This window comes from Giraffa tippelskirchi, chromosome 14 (genome assembly GCF_054371585.1).
Source record: "Giraffa tippelskirchi isolate mGirTip1 chromosome 14, T2T-mGirTip1v1.2.pri, whole genome shotgun sequence".
NCBI lineage: Eukaryota > Metazoa > Chordata > Mammalia > Artiodactyla > Giraffidae > Giraffa > Giraffa tippelskirchi.
In genome coordinates, this window is record NC_137288.1 from 72088096 (window position 1) to 72108055 (window position 19960).

General features: G+C 49.7%; 1 protein-coding gene and 1 long non-coding RNA gene across 3 annotated transcripts in view; one reads left to right on the plus strand and one right to left on the minus strand.

The window, feature by feature from the left end:
• The window catches only part of PHLPP1 (PH domain and leucine rich repeat protein phosphatase 1), a 257597-nt gene that overhangs the window by 205702 nt on the left and 31935 nt on the right, over window positions 1-19960 (plus strand). The window contains exons 13-17 of one of the 2 annotated variants that reach the window (XM_081562281.1): window positions 2309-2439; window positions 5649-5753; window positions 11583-11777; window positions 14226-14454; window positions 19499-19653. In XM_081562281.1, coding sequence (XP_081418407.1) covers window positions 2309-2439; window positions 5649-5753; window positions 11583-11777; window positions 14226-14454; window positions 19499-19653 — 815 coding nt within the window. Of the gene's footprint in view, window positions 1-2308; window positions 2440-5648; window positions 5754-11582; window positions 11778-14225; window positions 14455-17000; window positions 19019-19498; window positions 19654-19960 lie in introns of those variants that run through there. The other variant, XM_081562280.1, reaches the window with a different exon arrangement.
• Window positions 5036-12133, minus strand: LOC145534544 (uncharacterized). Its single transcript, XR_014074736.1, has 2 exons — window positions 10285-12133; window positions 5036-6598 (listed from the first exon to the last, which is right to left on the minus strand). It is a non-coding gene; the product is annotated as an uncharacterized LOC145534544 (long non-coding RNA).

Sequence of the window (19960 nt, forward strand, 5' to 3'; positions counted from 1 at the left end):
AAGACTGAGCAGTTAACACTTTTACAAATTGAAGTTCTTCTTTTGCTTATTCAGTCAACAAGCATTTGTGGAGGACTATTAAAGAACAGGAAATAGTACTTGTAAGCAAAGCACTTACTATCTGTGTTAACACCAGAGATTGGCACCAGATATCCACGTCTTGTAATTTTTAGGAATAAACCTCCTTCAGTGTGCACAACTATGTTAGGGGTGTTTCTCTACTCAATTTTCCCTTAATGAAATAAGTTACCTTCTCATGCAGAAGCAATCACATTTAAAAACATATCAATTCCTTTGCAGCGCTACTTACTCGACTGAATTGAACCCAAAGATGTATATTGTAGTTCCCATCCCAACAGATCCATTAAGACCCATTCATTTGTTCATTCAACAAATAATTGTCTACAAAGTGGCAGGCAGTCGTTTGTTTTTCCTTTTGGTGAAAGCATCGGTTGAGCTTCTGCTTTGTGCAGTGTGCTAAAAACGCATCAGCTGTGGGAGGAGATGAGGCAAGGACAGCTTGAAGAGTTCCATTCACAGAGGAGAGTGTGCAAGGGCACAGACAGGTGAGAACAGACGGGCCAAGAGCTCCCTCTGACAGCTGAACCACGGCATGAGAGGAGGCAGGTGCTGAAGGGCCGGCTAAAGGCTGCAGCTGACCTGCTGAGGACTTCGGGGGCAGATTGAAGGGTGGCGGGGAGCGGCAGAAAAACTGAGGCTGGAGGGAATGAGATAGAACAAACCACATCAGAAAACTACGCTGGCAGCACCGTGGGGAGGGGATCAGAGGGAAGCGAGGCTGAAAGCAAAGTTGGGAAGTGGTCATAGTCCTCAGGGCAAACGTAACGTCGGTCAGAACAGGACGGCGGAACTAGACGGAGCGGAACTGGCTGCAGGGAGTTCAGGACTGGTGACCAGTTGGGCCTGGGCGGGCTGGTGCATGAACCTGTCTCAGGATCTGTATCGCTGTCCCCAAGGTCACCTTTATAATGAATACCCTGCTGCTGCTGCTGCTGCTAAGTCGCTTCAGTCGTGTCCGACTCTGTGCGACCCCATAGACGGCAGCCCACCAGGCTCCGCCGTCCCTGGGATTCTCCAGGCAAGAATACTGGAGTGGGTTGCCATTTCCTTCTCCATTGCATGAAAGGGAAAAGTGAAAGTGAAGTCGCTCAGTCGTGTCCGACTCTTAGCGACCCCATGGACTGCAGCCTACCAGGCTCTTCTGTCCATGGGATTTTCCAGGCAAGAGTACTGGAGTGGGGTGCCAATACCCTGCTGAACTTGGTTTATAATCTGGTAATTTAAAGAATGAGCAATTTTACGTCTATGGAATTGTAAAAGTTTAAATCTTTTTAGAGGTAACATTAAAATCATTGCTAACCTGTTTCATAAAAGTCAGTGATGTTCCAGTGTCTTTACTCGTTCCCTGTGATACGTACTCTGACCTCCGAATTCGTTTGTGTCAACCATTTAGCCTTCTACGTTACCCACACCTGTCAGTCCTTAAGCTCATGTTTCATCAGCATCAGGAGATTGTATTGACACCCCCCCGTGTTGCATTGTTTTCTCTGTACTGATGTATACTGACTGTGCTACCAGAAGAGCCCATTATGAAGCAGTATTATCAGGGTCTCATTCAAGTCCAGGTGACATGCAGCCATTATTTATAATTGGAGAAACAACAAAAAAAAGGAGATGACCGTGTCCCTATCACTAACATTTAGATTAAGTGAATTCTTGCACTTCTGTTGAAAGTACTAAGGCCATCAAAGTACTAAGTACTAAGGCCATCAAAGGTGATGAGAGAAGACCTAGAAAAAGTGAAATGTGATGAGATTGACCTTCATCTATGATTTTTATAATAATAATAAGGCTGAAGAAAGATATACAATCCTAACACTGGTTGTGTTCGGGTGCTAAAGCGTGGTGGTGGTGGTGATGATTTAGACACTAAGTCGTGTCTGACTCTTCGCGACTCCGTGGACTGTACCCCGCCAGGCTCCTCTGTCCCTGGGATTCTCCAGGCAAGAATACTGGAGTGGGTTGCCATTTCCTTCTCCAGAGGATCTTCCCAACCCAGGGATCGAACCCGGCTCTTCTGCATTGCAGGCAGATTCTTTACCATCTGAGCCACCAGGGAAACCCTAGTCCGTTGTAAATGTTTAGGGCTGAACAGCAGACAGACCTAGTACCTGTGTTTGGCCGTCATAGTGCAGTGAATCGTCAGGCTGATTCTCCTGCAACAGAGCATTAGAACCCTTGAACCGCTTCTGCAGGCCGTGTCTTCTTGTTTCCACTTTTCCTTCAGTGCGTGGACCTGAGCTGTAACGAACTAAGCGAAGTCACGTTACCAGAAAACCTGCCTCCAAAGCTGCAAGAACTGGACCTGACTGGGAACCCGCGGCTCGCCCTGGACCACAGAACCCTGGAGCTGCTGAAGTGAGTCCTTGGTGAGGTGCCGCAGCCCTCACTGGTCACTGAGGAGGGCGTTTCCACTCGGTGCGAACATTAATGGAGTGGGGAGCGTCCGACTTCTAGGTCTGTCTGCACAGACTTGAAATGAAGTGATCTGTGAGTCTGTAGTTCACCAAGATGGACAGACAGCCAAAAATTTTTTGCAGATAATTGGACACTCATGTGTCCTTACAGAAAGTTTTTCAGAAAGTGTCCAGACAAAAAGAGATGCGAGTAATGAAAACAAAGTAGTGAGGGAGATTTAAAGACACGGGAGACCTACAGCTCTCTCCGCTGTTCACCAGGGTGCAGCGTCTTGGCCCAGGTGCCTCAGTGTGTCCAGACCTTAGTTTTTTCATCTTTAAGGGAGGATGGTCTACACACTGTCTAAGGGACTTTTCAGAACTAAGACTATATGGATTATCAAGACATATTTCATCCTTATTCAGGTAACTTTTGAGTGTTTACAAATCTGACATGCCATTTTGTGTTAAAAATAATTGTATAAAAATTTGTTAATAAATGGAAGCAGCTCTTTGGAGAAAAATAAAAGTCAAATTTCTGTTGCACACCAAAATAAACTCCAGCTAAACTAAAGAGTTAAATCTATAAAATGAAATAATTTTTAAAAGTAAGAAGAAATCATATAAATATGTTCACAAACCAGAAAAGAACTTTGAAGGCCAAAAAAGAGAGTAGAGGAATCACAAGAGAAGTCAGTATATGTAGATTGGTTTTGATATTTATGTCATATGTAGTTATGTATGAGTCAATAATGCTAAGTACTCATTCAAACAGAAAATAAGCAAGGGACATTAACATTTAATAAACAAAGTACAGATAGTTACATGAAAAGATGAATGTGCAGCTTTATTAGTATATCGAGGAAATATTAAATAAAATATTTAGATGATAACATTTTTCCTCTCAAACTGGTGCTGATGGAGGATTGTCAATTTATACAGCTTTTTAAAAAAGCTGTTGGGCTCTGTGTGTCAGACTTTTAAAAGTTTTCGTATACCTAAATCAAGGTTTTCTGTGGTAAAAATTTTATTCTAAAAAATAATCAGAAATGTGTTCATTTTAGACATAGGGATAGTTATCAAGATATTTCTCATTACATTTAGGATGAGTATAAAATCACACGGGGAGATTTTCATGATGTAATTAGAAAAAAATGCAGAACCGTATAGATAGTGGAGTGACCCACTGTTATACAGGCCTGGGGCGGCACCTGTTAGATTCTCCCCCGCAGCGCGTGTGGTGCCGGGGCGGCCGGAGCGCCTGCTGTGACGTGCAGGTGTGCGCCGGGATTCAAAACGATTAGCGACAGACAGTGACATCAGAGCACTCTGTAGGTAAAAACTTGACCTTCTGTTTACTGTCTAGAAAGCTGTTTCTCCTTGATAACCTGAGAGGCTCCGTATCTAACGTGTAACTTGGACCCTCTGTCGAGGGCTGGCCGGGCTGTTCTCCACAAGGCAGCGTCGGTCCGTGTGGTGACTCCTCCACGGGGTTGAGCCCCAGCTCCCAGACCCCCTCCGCCCCCTCTCAGGATGCACGCGTGCCAGCGCCCGCTCCCTTCAGACCGCTGCCCGCTGGCACTGTCCTCAGCCAGGCGGAGGATGAGCGCCGCTTCCCGGGGAAGGATTAGGGGGAGGGGGCAGGGCTAGTTTGTTCTTTAATAATCAGGCTAGGAAATGGAATTCTTTAAAGTCTCTCTGTTCTATTTGTTTTTTTTTTTTTTTTAAGTATAAATGTCTTTAGAAAGGAACCTTCCATTTGTCTCTAGAATTCAGAAAAATAAGCAAAAAATGCAGTGAGAAGCTGTAAGATATGCCTTAAGAAACCCATGCATTGCTTACCATGGTACATGGATCAAATGTGGTACCAGGCCATATGGAAAGCAATCAGGGCAGGTCTTTTTTAAATACCCCTTTTATTGATGCATTTGCAAAGAGGATATAAGAGGATATATCCCCCTGATGTAAAATGAGGTATTTGATTTCAGAATTTTCCATTGGCACCATCTGTGATATTTATGTTTCTCAGATTTTTAGCATAAATGAAAAAGTGAATGCCTTCTGGTAATTAAGAGTAGAAACTTCTGTTTAATGAAATAGTTTTAAATTTCAAAGAAATTGCCACGAAATATTTCTAGAATCAAAGTTAAGATTATTAGATGTTGACTTACTTCTGAGTTGACTGCTTCTTGGGAAAGGTATTCAGTGTTTATTATATTTTGGAGTTAATGAATGCCAACAGATAATTTAAATTCTTGGGCTCAGGACGGAAGTGTTTAGGTGTTGAGGTTATACACCCTTTCTCTTAAGTAATAGGGGAAAAAACTAGTGGCAGTTTACAAATAAGGATTTATCTCTCCATGTGGTAGGCAGCCCTTTAAGAACCTGCTACATATCTGTATGACTTCGTGTTCATGGGTGTTGAATGCTTTCTCGTAGGCTGGTTTTTAATGAACTGCGTTTGAGGGTTTACTCTTAATATTTCTGTTTGGGGTCCTGTTGGACCAATTACAGCATACCACAGCCAAGTGAGATAAGAACTTGTCTTCCCGCTTATATGTATGTAGTTAACATGAAATTTATTGAATTCCCCTCATTTATTTCATAACTTTATGATATTGGTCTCAGCATGGTTGGCTGTGCAAGTGAGGAAAGAATTGGAAGCGTCAGGGAGCAGCAATCCCCAATAATGTTTTATAAATACTTAAAGGGGTGATGTGAGCAGGTATTGGATTTGAGGATGAATGTGGCAGAACTCTCTCACGTCATCCAAGCACAGTATGATTGTAGCTGAGGTTTCATTCTTTTCACATCTGGGTTTCATGTTGTGAGAACACACCTAACTTAAATAAATAGTTCCTGTTCTCATGCCAAGGTTGAGAGCCTTTCATTCCCAGCAGAGAGCAGCCATCTAGGGTGGTGAGTGTGAAGGCCCTTAATAACCGCCGTTTGATGCTGATGAAACTAACTTCCGTGCTCTGTATATATGCCCCTTGGTTTTTATTATGATGAGTAGCTAGTTCTCGCTGCTGATGAACATTTCAGACACATCAAACACAGTGAGAAACGGTAAGTACAGAGTGCTTAGCTGTTTCTCGTTTCTCAGGTAAAGGTAGCAATGAGCACCTGTTCTGTTTTAATGATTCCTGGCCCCTCTGTTTCTCTGATCAGTAATATCCGCTGTTTCAAGATTGATCAGCCTTCGGCAGGAGATGCTTCTGGAGCTCCAGCCGTGTGGAGCCATGGCTACACTGAAGCTTCAGGGGTGAAAAACAAGTAAGTTGAAACTTTGGAATGAGACTGCTGCCCACCCGCCTCCCTGCCTTAGTGGGGGCAAAGAGAAGCCCATTGCTGGCACAGACTTCCCTGTGCCACCTTTATTCCAGCGTGTTTCCCCAGAGAGAGGCCACCGCATGACTTAGGCTGGAACATTACTGCTCAGCCCTGCTTGGCATCACACCCTCCCTCTTTGTGAGAGATGTTGCTAGGAGACGGTGTAACTGACTCATTATGTCTCTGTGAGACTCCAGTGTTTGGAGAAGGCGTGAGTATTGAAACGCATCCCCGCTCTTTTGAAAAGCCCCTTTATCTTTCTCTGAAGCCTGTTTACCAAGCAAAACAGGGATAGTATTAAAGCAGCCGAGGTAGCCTTGCTTGTCCTTATTTGCAATCCCTTACGGTACTGACAGTCAGCATTTCTTTGGGGCTGTTTTTTACAGTCTCAATCAGCTTGTCAGGAGTTTGATGTCCATTCCCTATGTTAACTGCTTGTCTTGCCACCAGGTCCTGTCCATCTTAATTCCTTTCTCTTCCCTCTTTTTACCAACCTTCCCTGTCTCAGATGCAGATGTTGATTTCTTGAGAATTGTAATCCTGCTCTTCAGGCTTGGTTTTTATGAAGGGGTGCTGATAATCAGTGCGGGTAAAGAATCTGCCTGCAATGCAGGAGACGTAGGTGTGATCCCTGGGTCGGGAAGATCCAGGGTAATGGAAACCCACTCCAGTATTCTTGTCTGGAGAATCCCATGGACAGAGGAGCCTGGTGGGCTACAGTCCATAGGGTCACAAAGAGTTGGATGCGACTGAGCGACTGGGCAGCAGCAGCAGAAAAGCAAAGGATCCTATAAATTAGAAGAGTCATCATTTAATTAGCTAAGTATAAGAACACAAAGTATTCAGAGCGGGTGGGGGCAGAGGGGGACAGGAAGTGGAGGATGACCTCATAAGAGCTAACAGCCTTCAACCCTAGGTGCATATTAGAATCAATCAGGTGAGGACCTTTAAAGAACATTATCCAACCTAGGACTGTTAAATCAGAATCCTTTAAAATCTCCCCCAGGTGATTCTGACGGGCATCCGGGACTGAGAACTGCTGGCTAGCTTTCCTTCACGGAAAATGAAAGGTGGAACTATGGTTGCCTTGGGTCAGAAAACCGAACGGAACTTACATTGTGGGTCTGACACACAGTCCTTTCCTCTTTCCCTGAGAGTATGAGATGGTGTATTACAGAAGGCGTAGACTTCCTTTACCATGTTAGGAAAAGTCCCTTCAATTCCTAGTTGGCCAAGAGTTTTTATAATGTGTATCAGATTTTTTGTCGTAGGCTTTTTCTGCATCAGTTGAGGTGATCATATTTTTTCCTGTCTTAATCTGTTGAGATAATGAATTGTTTTGATTTTAAAATGTTGAATCTGCCATGCATTTTCAGGCTAAGTTTCATGTGGTCATGATGTATTACCCTTTTTACATTCTGCTGGGCTCAGTTTGCTGCTAATTTGTTGATCACATCTGTATTCACAGTAATTTTTTTCTTGTGGTGTCTAATTTTGATATCAGAGTGATGCTGGCCTCACCTCATAAACTGAGTTGAGGAGTATTTCATCTTCAGCATTCTGCAGTCTTCTGGAAGAGTTTCTATAGCCTTGATATTATTTCTTCCTAAATTTTTGGTAGTATTTGCCAATAAATTCCACCTGGGCCTGGAGTTTTCTTTGGTTTATAACTAAATATACGATTTTTTTAATATAGGATTATCTCTTTCTCCCTAAATGAACTTTAGTAATTTATGTCTGTCAAAGAATTTATCCATTTTCATCTAGTTTTCAAATTTATTGGCCATAGTATCCACTATCCTCCTTTTACTGTCTGTAGGGTCTGTAGTGACGTCTCCCTTCACTCATGATACATTTGTCATTTGTCTTTTTATCCTGATCAAAGTGGTTTCAGGTCTATCAGTTTTATTGATATTCTCAAAGAACCAGTTTTTTGTTTCATTGAATTTTTTTTGTTGTTGTTGTCTTTCTGTTTTCTATTTCATTGACTTCTGCTCTTAATTTTATTATTTTCTGCTTGTTTGGATTTATTGTGCTTGTAAATTTCTAACTTCTTAAGGTATAAGTTTGGGTCACTGATTTGAGCTTAGGGTATTAGTATTCTGAGCACTTAGAGCTATAAATTTCCTCCTAAGCAATTTTCCCAGTGTGGTTGGAGAACATACTTTGAATCACTTGAATCTTTTAAAATTATTAAGACATTTTCTGGCCCAAACTCTGGTTTATTATGGTAAATATTTTGTGTGCATTTGGAAAAAAATTGGGTAGGTTGTTATTTAGATCACGTTTGTTGACAGTGTTGTTCAAGCCGTGACCGTCCCCGCTGATTTCCTGTCTACGTTTCTGTCAGAGCCTGAGAGAGTGTGAGTGCAGGCTCATCTGTTTCTCCGTGTGGCTCCCTCGGTTTTTGCTTCATGTGTTTCAAAGCTCTGTTACTGAGTGCATAAACAGTTAGAATGTTACAGTCACGTGAGGAACTGACCCTTTAATCACTATAAAATAACTATTTCCTTAATATTCTTCATGCTGAAATACATTTTGTCTGATATTAATGTATCTACTCTAGCTTCCTTTTGTTTAGTGTTAGCATAGTACAGTTGACCCTTCAACTACATCAGAATAAGAGGCACCAACACACCACACCGTCAGAAATCCATGCATCACTTCACAGTTAGCCCTTTATATCCAAGATTCCACATGTGCAGAGATTTTATAGGAGTATAGTAGTATTAGAGGGAAAACAATTAACATATAAGTGGACCCATGCAGTTTAAACTTGTGTTGTTTAGGGGGCCACTGTATATCATTTCTAATCCTTTTTGCGTTTAACCTATTTGTCTCTTTATGTTTAAAGTACATTTCTTATAAGCAGCATATGGTTAAGTCTTCCTTTTTAATATGATCTGAATCTTTTTGGGTAGTGTCTAGACCATCTTTATATTCAATAACATACTGATGTGGTTGGGGTTAAATCTGCCAGTTTAGTAATATTTGTCTTCTGTTTGTCTCTTCTGTTCTTGATTCATTCTTTTGGGTTATTTCTTATTCCTTGTTGTCTCTTGTATTTGTTCTCATTGGTTCTACTTTCTACACACATTGGTGTGTGTGGTTTGTTTCGGGTCTGTAGTATAACCTTGACCTTGTTAATTATGGTTTCCCTTTGAGTAGTATCTTATCCTTTCACATGTGTGATCAGAAGCTTACGTTGTGTACTTCCACTTCCCCTCCTCGTCTTTGTGCCATTATTGTCACGTTTTACCTCTGCTTTTGTTATAACCCCCAGGATCAGTTCAGTTCAGTAGCTCAGTCGTGTCTGACTCTTTGCGACCCCATGAACTGCAACATGCCAGGCCTCCCTGTCCATCAACAACTCCTGGAGTCTACCCAAACCCACGTCCATCAAGTCGGTGATGCCATCCAGCCATCTCATCCTCTGTCGTCCCCTTCTCCTCCCGCCCCCAATCCTACCCAGCATTAGGGTCCTTTCCAATGAGTCAACTCTTCGCATGAGGTGGTCAAAGTATTGGAGTTTCAGCTTCAACATCAGTCCTTCCAATGAACACCCAGGACTGATCTCCTTTAGGATGAACTGGTTGGATCTCCTTACAGTCCAAGGGACTCTCAAGAGTCGTCTCCAACACCACAGTTCAAAAGCATCAATTCTGCGGTGCTCAGCTTTCTTCACTGTCCAACTTTCACACCCATACATGACTACTGGAAACACCATAGCCTTGACTAGACGGACCTTTGTAGGCAAAGTAATGTCTCTGCTTTTAAATATGCTGTCTAGGTTGGTCATAACTTTCCTTCCAAGGAGTAAGCGTCTTTTAATTTCATGGCTGCAATCACCATCAGCAGTGATTTTGGAGCCCAAAAAAATAAAGTCTGACACTGTTTCCACTGTTTCCCCATCTGTTTCCCATGAAGTGATGGGACCAGATGCCTGTTCTTCCATGTCCAGTTCTAACTGTTGCTTCCTGACCTGCATACAGGTTTCTCAAGAGGCAGGTCAGGTGGTCTGGTATTCCCATCTCTTTCAGAATTTTACACAGTTTATTGTGATCCACACAATTACTTTAAACAGTTATTTCCCAAAGTATTTCTCAACTTCAGTATTATCGACATTTTGAGCCAGATAATTATTTGTTATTAGAGAGCAGGGGAGGGATGGGGTGTCCTGTGCATTTTAGGATATTTAGCAGCACCCTCAGCCTCTACCCTCTAGATGCCAATATCACCACCATCCCAGTCATTACAAGCAAAGATGACTCCAGGGGCCGAAACCTCCCCTGTTGAGAACCACTGTTTGTGTACTTGTGTTTGTTTGATCCTGGTTCCCCAGTGAGGGGTCGAGCCTGTGCCCCCCGTAATGGAGGCATCAGGTGTTAAGTGTGGACTGCCAGGGAAGTCCCGAGAACCATTGTCCTAACGTGATTTTTAAAATAAGAAAAAGAGAATGTTTGTATTTACTCACCTCTGTCATTTCCGCTATACTTCATTCTTTTGTGTAGAACCAGATTTCCATCTGGTAGGGTCATTTTCTTCTGCTCCACATATTTCCTATTTCTTGTAGTGCTGTCTTTTTTATGTGCATCTGAAAATGTCTGTTTTGCACCTTCATTTTCAGAAGCTGTTCTCACTGGTTTAGAAAGCAAGGATGACAGTCTTTCTGTCAGTACTTGAAGGCGCTGCTGCTCCGTCTTCCGCGTCGTTTCTGATGAGAACTCTGCCGCCTCCTCTGCTCCTCGCAGGGCGTGCTTTCCCTCTGCCTCCACCCCCGCCTTGATCCCTGCTTTTCAGCATTTGATTTTGATGTGCCTGTTAAGGTTTTTACTTGCTTTTCTTGCTGTTTGTTGAGCTGCTTGTATCTGTAGGTCTGTCATTTTCATCAGATTCGAAATACTTTTATCTATTAATTCTTCAAAACGTTTTTCCGCCTGTCTCTCTTCTCTTCTGAAGACCCCAGTTCCCTGTGTGTTAGGCTGCCTGAAGTCATCTCACCACTTATTAATGCCCTGGCTTTTCATTTCTCCCCGGGCGTTTCTTCGTTTTGTACGGTGTGTGGGACCCGGGTGCGCTCCACGGAGCAGTCTAAGTGGAGAGACGGCGGCTCTCCTCCCACCAGGATGCACTTTTCCTTTACTTTTCCCAGTGTTTTAGTTGTGACTCGGTTTTTGCTCCTCGTGGAAGTTTTCCTTAATAAATGTCTTGTGAACGAATGTGGACCTGTGCATTCATCATCTGGTGTTATTGCCCGTGCTTCTAACGGTCTTTCAGTGCTGCTTAAAAATAAATCATCAGAAGAAAAGAATAGGGGAAAGCCATGAAGCATAAACATGTGCTTATCATTTGTCCTCACTTACAGAGGTCAGTTGACGTAAAGTAGCTGGGGTTAGTTTTGCTGCTGTCCAGTCACTGAGTCGTGTGGACTCTTTGCCACCTCGTGGACTGCAGCACACCAGGCTCCTCTTCTCCTTTATCTTCCGGAGTTCGCTCAAATTCATGTCCACTGAGTTGGTGATGCTATCTAACCATCTCTTCCTTTGACACCTGCTTCTCCATTTGCCTTCAGTCTTTCCCAGCATCAGGGTCTTTTCTAATGAGTTGGCTCTTCATATCAAGTAGCCGAGGGGTTACCTGTTCTTACTCTGCTCAGAGTCACGAAGAAAGAGACAAGACTGGGTTGAGCAAGTGGGGGGAGACCCACAGCTGGGGCGGGGATGGGGGAGAAGAGGTGCGTTGGCTCAGCACTGAAGCGTTTTTGCTTTGCAGGTTGTGTGTGGCAGCCCTGTCAGTGAATAACTTCTGTGACAACCGGGAGGCCCTGTACGGGGTGTTTGACGGGGACCGGAACGTGGAAGTGCCCTACCTTCTGCAGTGCACCATGAGCGACATTTTGGCGGAAGAGCTGCAGAAGACAAGGAACGAGGAGGAGTACATGGTCAACACCTTCATTGTGATGCAGAGGTAACCTTGGCGCGCCTGCCGGGGGCCTTCTCGCTCTTCTCCGTGACCGAAGTTTAAAAGGCCAGGAGTTAAAGCCTTCTTCAGATGGGGGGTGTGGGTGTGTGCACACGAATGCATGTGCTCAGTCGTGTCCAACTCTTTGCAACTCCATGGACTGCACAGCCCACCAGGCTCCTGTGTCCATAGGATTTTCCAGGCAAAAACACTGGAGTGGGTTACCATTTCCTTCTCCAGGGGATATTCCCAACCCAGACATCGAACCCGCATCTCTTGCATCTCCTGCATTGGCAGGCGGGTTCTTTACCACTGAGCCACCTGGGAAGCCCTGTTCAAGACGGTGTTACTAGAAGAAGCATAGGCCTTTCCCTAGAGATTCTGGTCACCGTGGAAGTTGTGGAATGTTGGCTCTAACTCTGAGGCCTGAATGTCATAAGCATTCCCACATTCAAAGCCTTGCTCGCTCTTTGTCGCTTTAAAGGCTTTGTAGGTTGTAAAGGGCGGGCCTGTTGGTATTGTACTGCAAACACTTGCTCCTGTGGGACCAGGAAGCAGAGAGTGCTTCAAAGGTCATGGGAACCATGACGATCTTTTCTGCTTCTCTTCTTTTTCTCTCCCTTGATAATCTGCCAGAGGAAATATCTTTGCACCAGGCCTAGAAAAAGTGTCTGCTGAGGAATGCTGCCCCAGAGAAGCCTTGACAGCTCCCCCAGGCATGAGGACTCTTGAAGAGCTCTGTAGAGGTGGCCCAGTGAGGTTCTCTGCCGCGGCCGACCCGGTGGGCGTGTGCAGTTAATGATCGATGCTGATAACAGCTAATATTTAGTGAGCCCTTAAATATACCAGTCATTGTTCTAAATGCCTTAATGCCGAGAGGTATAAGACAGGGACGTCTGTCTGCACATCTGCCTACTTTTCTGTTTTGACCACCATCTTGTTTCAGAAAAAGCAAACACATATTATACACACACATCCCCCCCACACATACCCTTCACACAGCCCAAAGAGGCATACTTTTTATGGACCCCAAGCACTGGGTCAGATTTAAGAACTTAAGACCCTCAAACCCTGGTCCCTGGCTGCACTTCTCACAGATAACAGCACAAGTTCCGGCTTCGCTGGAGGAGTCAGGGCCTCTGACAGCAGGAAAGCCATGCTGCCTTGGTGGAGCCTGGAGCCGATGGCCTAGACATGCCCACGCTGGGCTGCGGAGATGCCTGCCCTCCGCTGTCTCCGCATCACGCGCACGCCTCTTGTTGTCCCCGTGGGTTAGCAGGATTCGGGGCGTGTGGCGATGCTTGTGGTCCTCGCGAGAAGCATGTGCCCACTTTGCTGACGTCCTGATGCCTACGACCAGGCCGCCCTTGTTCCCGTCTGTGGTGCCCCCAGCCTGACCTACAGCGTCTGCCCTCGTGAACAGCAGAGTCTGTCCGTCTGGACCTCCCTGCTCCTGTCACGCCCAGGGTCATTCCGAGGCTCCGCTAGCCTCGGGCCTTGCCGTCGGGGTTCTGAACGCCTTTTGATTGCCAACACTTGCAGGTGTCCTGTGTATTCAGTACGTGATGAAGTAATGGCAAGTAAGAGCACTTTAGAGCTCATCATTAGATGGTCTTTTCTCTAAATTTGAGGATAGGCCTCGTTCGTCCAGAGAGTCGCCCTGTGTAGGACAAGAACATGAATGACCCAGTGCTTGAAAGCTCCTGCCAGCAAGCAGCCTATGAGAGGGGTGACCAACCGTTCTGACGCGTCAGTGGGTGTTCACTCCTGCTGCTGTGCGCTGGCTCCCCCTGACCTTCTCAGGAGCAGAGGGGTGAGGGAGACGCAGCCGCCCCCGCTAGCGTTGGCCGCGCCGATTCAGGCACCGCAGGCCGGACCAAGCGGGTGAGGGCGCTTCATCCCTCAGCGGCTCCTCGGGCTTTTTGTGGTGGAGTGGCACCGGCCAGCTGGGAGCAGACCCTGCGTGTGCACACATGGGTGTGCGTGCAGGGCCGCGGGCTCCCCTGAGCTCGGCCGGGCCGGCTGGGAGCAGACCCTGCGTGTGCACAGGGGTGTGCGTGCAGGGCCGCGGGCTCCCGAGCTCGGCCAGGCCAGCTGGGAGCAGACCCTGCGTGCGCACACGGGTGTGCGTGCAGGGCCGCGGGCTCCCCTGAGCTCGGCCAGGCCAGCTGGGAGCAGACCCTGCGTGCGCACACGGGTGTGCGTGCAGGGCCGCGGGCTCCCGAGCTCGGCCAGGCCAGCTGGGGCAGACCCTGCGTGTGTGCACACGGGTGTGCGTGCAGGGCCGCGGGCTCCCCTGAGCTCGGTCGGGCGGGGAGTGCATGCAGGGCCGCGGGCCCCCCTGGGCTCGGCCGGGCCTGCTTTGGTGGAGGCTCCGGGGGCCCGAGCTCTGTTCCCTGTCCCGTGGGACCGTCTGGCGGCCGTGCGGGCTCTCAGCCCCTCTCTCTCTTCCAGGAAGCTGGGCACTGCCGGGCAGAAACTTGGAGGCGCTGCCGTCCTTTGTCACATCAGGCACGACCCTGTGGACCCAGGAGGACCCTTCACCCTGACCTCCGCCAACGTGGGCAAGTGCCAGACGGTCCTGTGTCGGAACGGCAAGCCGCTGCTCCTGTCCAGGTCGTACGTCATGAGCTGCGAGGAGGAACTGAGGAGAATCAAACGGCACAAGGCCATCGTCACCGAGGTGAGGAGGGCCGTGTCCCTCAGGTAGGGGACGACCGGGAGCGTCTCCCTCAGCGTCTGTGAACGCCGAAGGTGATCCGAGCTTCCAAACCCGAGTCCACAGCATCACAGGGCAGACTCTGTCACGCGTCTGAGACGTTATAATGTCCAGAGCAACAGAGCAGGCCCGGCGGCCTCTCCGCGTCAGGCCGGGCGGTCACCCCGTCCCCTCCTCAGGGCGCCCGCAGTGGGGCTCAGGCCCGGCGGCCTCTCCGCGTCAGGCCGGGCAGTCACCCCGTCTCATCCTCAGGGCGCCCGCAGTGGGGCTCAGGCCCGGCGGCCTCTCTGCGTCGGGCCGGGCGGTCACCCCATCTCATCTTCAGGGTCCTGCAGTGGGGCTCAGCCCAGTGGCCTCTCCGTGTCGTGGCGGGCGGTCACCCCATCCCCTCCTCAGGGCCCTGCAGTAGGGCTCAGGTCAGACAGCCTTTCCGCGTCAGGGCGGCGGTCACCCCATCTCATCCTCAGGGCCCTGCAGTGGGGCTCAGCCCGGTGGCCTCTCCGCGTCAGGGCGGCGGTCACCCCATCTCATCCTCAGGGCCCTGCAGTGGGGCTCAGCCCGGTGGCCTCTCCGTGTCGTGGCGGGCGGTCACCCCATCCCCTCCTCAGGCCCCGCAGAGGTCACACTGCCCGCCCTCCTGTCTTGGTGGCTCTGATGCCTGCAGGCCATCACCTTTCAACCTCAATGCCTCAGTTTCCTCCTCGGTAAAGTGGGTGTGGTGATGTATCTGTCTGGCCTCCCAAGGCCAGTGTACACATCAGTGTAAATTAACTAGTTGTCACTTCAGTTGGTGCCTCCTGCTGCACTCCAGTAAGGCGGTGAGTGGTTCTCAACCAGGGGCCGTTCCCCCTTCAGCACCACAGACACTTGGTAATGTCCGAGGACACTTCTGTTGTCACAGCTAGGGTGGAGAGTGAGTGCTTTTGGCACGTAGCCAGTAGAAGCCAGTACGTGTGCGAGTGTGTTGGTCACTCAGTCGTGTCTGGCTGTTTGCGACTCCGTGGCTGTAGCCCGCCAGGCTCGTCTGTCTCTGGGATTCTCCAGGAGTGGGTCGCCGTTTTCTTCTCCAGGGGATGTTCCCAACCCAGGGATCGAACCCTGGTCTTCCCCCGCATTGCAGACAAATTCTTTACCGTCTGAGCCCCCAGGGAAGCCCAGGTAGAAGCCAGGGATGCTGCTGAGACTCCCACAGTGTGGGGCGGCCCCACAGCACAGTATTTGGCCCAGAAGGTCCGAGTGCCGCTGCTGAGAAAGGCCTTGGGCTGCATCACAGAAGATTGGTTGCGACACAGCCCCCAGAACGGGCTGGAAGAGCTGTGCTCCCGTCACACGTTCATCCTGCAGTGCGGGTCACCGCTGTGTGCCTGAAATGGGTGGGAGCTGTCGATGCGATTCCTGTGTAGATGCGCGTCTGCCCACAGGAGGTGTCCAGTCTCGTCTTGTTGGCAAAGCCCGTGGAGCCGTGTGACGCTCAGGTGGACAGTGGTGGAGGTTTGCAGTCAGTAAAGACTGACTCCAGGAAGGCTCTGACAAGGGCCATGAGAAAGACAACTCCGGATCTACCGTGAGAGTCGGGGAAAGGAGTCTGCCTGTCGATTCCAGTCCCCTTCCTGTTCTAAGAGCAGAGAGGACTAAAGTGGACACTAGACTCCATGTAGGGAGCAGAGAGTCTCAGATGGGATTGAGTTAAATTATTAACTGTGTATTGAATTCCATGCGCAACAGTACACGGTGCAGAGATTAACCATTTCTGCTGAAGAACTTGAAGAATAAAGAACCAAGCAGGAACACCCTGGGCTCCTCGCTCCAGCCTCGGAGTAAAAGCTTTTTACTGGCAAACGGTCTGAAACTTTGGTTCACGGTTCAAGTGGTGGGAACCCAGCTGGACTGAAGCAGGAGGCGTCATCGTCTCCATTTGCTGCCAGGAAAGTCACCTCAGGGATCACAGGAGCCTCCTTTCTCCTTGAATAAGTGTCTTCCCCTCCAAACACTTCACTCCTCCCCACGCAGTCTCACCGCGATTTCCCCGGTGATTTCTTTCAGCCTCAAGTTTACAACTCCACTCACTTCTGGACCTTCCCACGCTACCACCTGCTGGTTGCTGGGCTGTGGGCAGTGGTCTGAGATGGGGGCCATCACTCTGAATCGCACCTGCGGGCCCCCCGGCTGGCTCAGCAGGCCCTTCCTCCCTGGACCCCTGTGGATTCCCAGAGATGCTGATCACCCCTGTTGCCGACTCAGGCCGGATGATGGTGTCTTTGGGGCGGACAGGTCCCAACCCAGGCGATGAGTGAAGTCGTTTCCCTGTGTCCCTCCTGCTCCCTGCCTGCCCTGGGCTTCCGCCACTGGTTCTGATGGCAGGTGGGTGGGAGCCCCTCCCAGGAGGCGGACAGTCCTGCAGGGCAGACAGGCCCCGGAGCTGGCCCCAGGCAGGAGCCCGGGGAGCTGCCGGTCTCCCTAGCCCTCAGCTCTCAGTGTTAACATCAGCTTGGCAACTCCTCTCTTTCCAGGACGGCAAAGTGAACGGAGTGACCGAGTCCACGCGCATCCTGGGCTACACCTTCCTGCACCCCAGCGTGGTGCCCCGCCCGCACGTGCAGTCCGTGGCCTTGAGCCCGCAGGACGAGTTCTTCATCCTGGGCAGCAAGGGGCTGTGGGACAGCCTGTCCGTGGAGGAGGCCGTGGGCGCCGCGCGCAGTGTGCCTGACGCGCTGGCCGCCGCCAAGAAGCTCTGCACCCTGGCGCAGAGCTACGGCTGCCGCGAGAGCGTGAGCGCGGTGGTCGTGCAGCTCAGCGTCCCCGAGGACAGCTTCTGCTGCTGCGAGCTGGCCACCGCTGGCACCCTACCGCCACCCAGCCCCAGCGTCTTTGTGCCTGCCGCCGGCGTGGCCGTTCGAGAGCGGCCGGCCGATGGGCTGGGCGCGCCGTCCTCCAGCAGCGGGCTGGCCTCCGAGATGAGCAGCGAGCTGTCCACGTCGGAGATGAGCAGCGAGGTGGGCTCCACGGCCTCGGACGAGCCGCCGCCGCCGGGCGCGCTGGGTGAGGGCAGCCCCGCTGGCCCCGGCGAGCCCCGCTGCGCGCTGCATCCCGGCGGCGCTCCCGGCGCCTTCCAGCGGCAGCTGTCCAGCGCCACCTTCTCCAGCGCCTTCTCGGACAACGGGCTGGACAGCGATGATGAGGAGCCCATCGAGGGCGTGTTCAGCAACGGCAGCCGCGTGGAGGTGGCGGTGGACATCCACTGCGGCCGCGCCAGGGACGGGGAGCGCCGGCGGCCGCCCGCGCCCAGCCTGCAGCCCGAGGCCGCTGACGAGGGCGTGGGCGCCGCGGAGGACGAGCTGGGCGCGGCGCGGCGCGCGGATGGGACCGCGGGGACCATGGGGCGCCGGCGCGCCAACGGTTCGGTGGCCCCCCAGGAGCGCAGCCACAACGTGATCGAGGTGGCCGCCGACGCGCCGCTGCGCAAGCCAGGCGGATACTTCGCGGCCCCGGCGCAGCCGGACCCCGACGACCAGTTCATCATCCCCCCGGAGCTGGAGGAGGAGGTGAAGGAGATGATGAAGCAGCGGCCCCCCGCGCCGCTGCGCCCGGGCCCCGCGGAGCCCGCGGACTGCTGCTGCGACACGCCGCTCTGACCCGCGCCGGGCCGGCACCGCAGACCAGGGCCGCCCGCCGGCTCCAGACGGCTCCGCTATCTGCAGGCCCCCCTTCTGTTGGCCGTTTAAAAAAATAATAATAATTACCACTTTTCTTCTAGTGATGCTTTACCCATATGATTTCAGTTTGTTAACTTCTTCCCCTAACATATCAGATGTGTAAAGACAAAGAACAAAAGGTTTAATATATTACAGAGAAACGGTTAATGATAATGTTTTTTAAAATGGCTTTTTTGTTGTTTGTGTGGAAGGCAGGGCAGGTTGCCAGTGCTAAATGATTTAGTAATATTGTAATTCTATATTTCTTTGTGGGGGAAGACGTTTTTTCGTTTTCTTTTCTTTCCTTTTTTTGTCTTGAAAAGGATAGACATTTGTAGAATATGGAGACTAACTCCTAGGAGTTGTTTCACTCTGTCAGGTGACTGAAGTCACTGGGATTCACTAATTTTCTCTGAGAGAACCGTTGATTGAGAAATTTCTATTGTAAATAGCTCCGTGTTGTATAGTGATGCTTCAGAAGTTTTGTAGCTTTGGCGTAAGGGACACAGACTGAACAACTGCCTCCCCTTGGTCCCCGAACCCACAGGGTCCCCCATCGATGCCCCTGAGCCCTGCTGAGGGCACTGCCCTTCAGATGAGGTGGATCTTAGGCCGCTGGAAGGGACCTGCCCCCCAGGGGCCTCTGACCCTTCCCCCCCTCCTGTTCCCTCCCAGCCCCTTTTGCAGACACTTTTTAATTGTGTTCCTTACTGCTGCCACAATCAGCATGATTGTGTAGCATTTAGTTAGATCCTTTACATACTGAGAGTTATATTAAAGCAGAATGCACAAATGAACATGTCATAATTTTGGTATAATAAATATAAAATTTACAAGTCCTGGACCCATCTGCTTTTGTCGGGGGAGCCAGGTGTGTCTTGCAGATGATCACGCCCAGCTTGGGTTTGAAATGAATGCATGTAACTTTGGGGTTATCTGGTGCTTCCGTCTTTGATTTTTTTCTTTTGAAGAGGAAATAACCCAACAGGTTAAACTACCTTGAATGAAGGTAGTAAAACCCACCCTATAGTTAACAATATGTGTAGTTGGTTGACAGCATTTCTATTTCTGGTTGTTACTGTGTAGAATAGATATTAAAAGGGGAATAGATAAGGTTGCATAGAGGAGATCCCGGGAAAATCCCGCGAAGCCAAGTTTGTTTCCCTTTCTCTCAGGCCCCTCAATCATGTGGACCAGTTAGTTGATCTTTTTAATTGGATACAGTTGGGGTGTTTTATATTGGAGTATAGCTGATTGACAGTGCACATGCAGAGTGAAAACTCGGAGCCAACTGCCTCACTCTCCACCCCTCACAGGAACAGTGTCCGTGCGGTGGGTCCTCCAAGGGATCGCGTGCTCCTCGCTGGCTTACTGGCCCCACTCACCAATGGCAGCATCCCACTCTGCATCTTGACCCATGTGTTGGAGACGCTGTGGGTCTTTGCTGCACCTCATGTGGACCAGCTTGCAGGTAGAATGGTTTCCCTTCTTCAGGTGTGCCCTCCAGAGAGGCACCTGGCAGGTTCAGTGACAGGACACAGCAGCGAGTCTCTCTTGTAGACTCAGTAATGGGCTGTCTGGCCCCTCTCTGGGCGGCCAGATGAGTGGACCCCTCCTTGTCTTGGTGATGTCCGTTCTTCACTCCATGGCTACTTTACACTGTGTGCCGTGCAGACCACTAAGACTGCGGAAGAAGACTGAGCTCATCTCAGCCCCATAAGTGTGGCTTCCCAGGTGGCGCTCATGGTTAAGAACCCGCCTGCCATGCAGGAGACGTA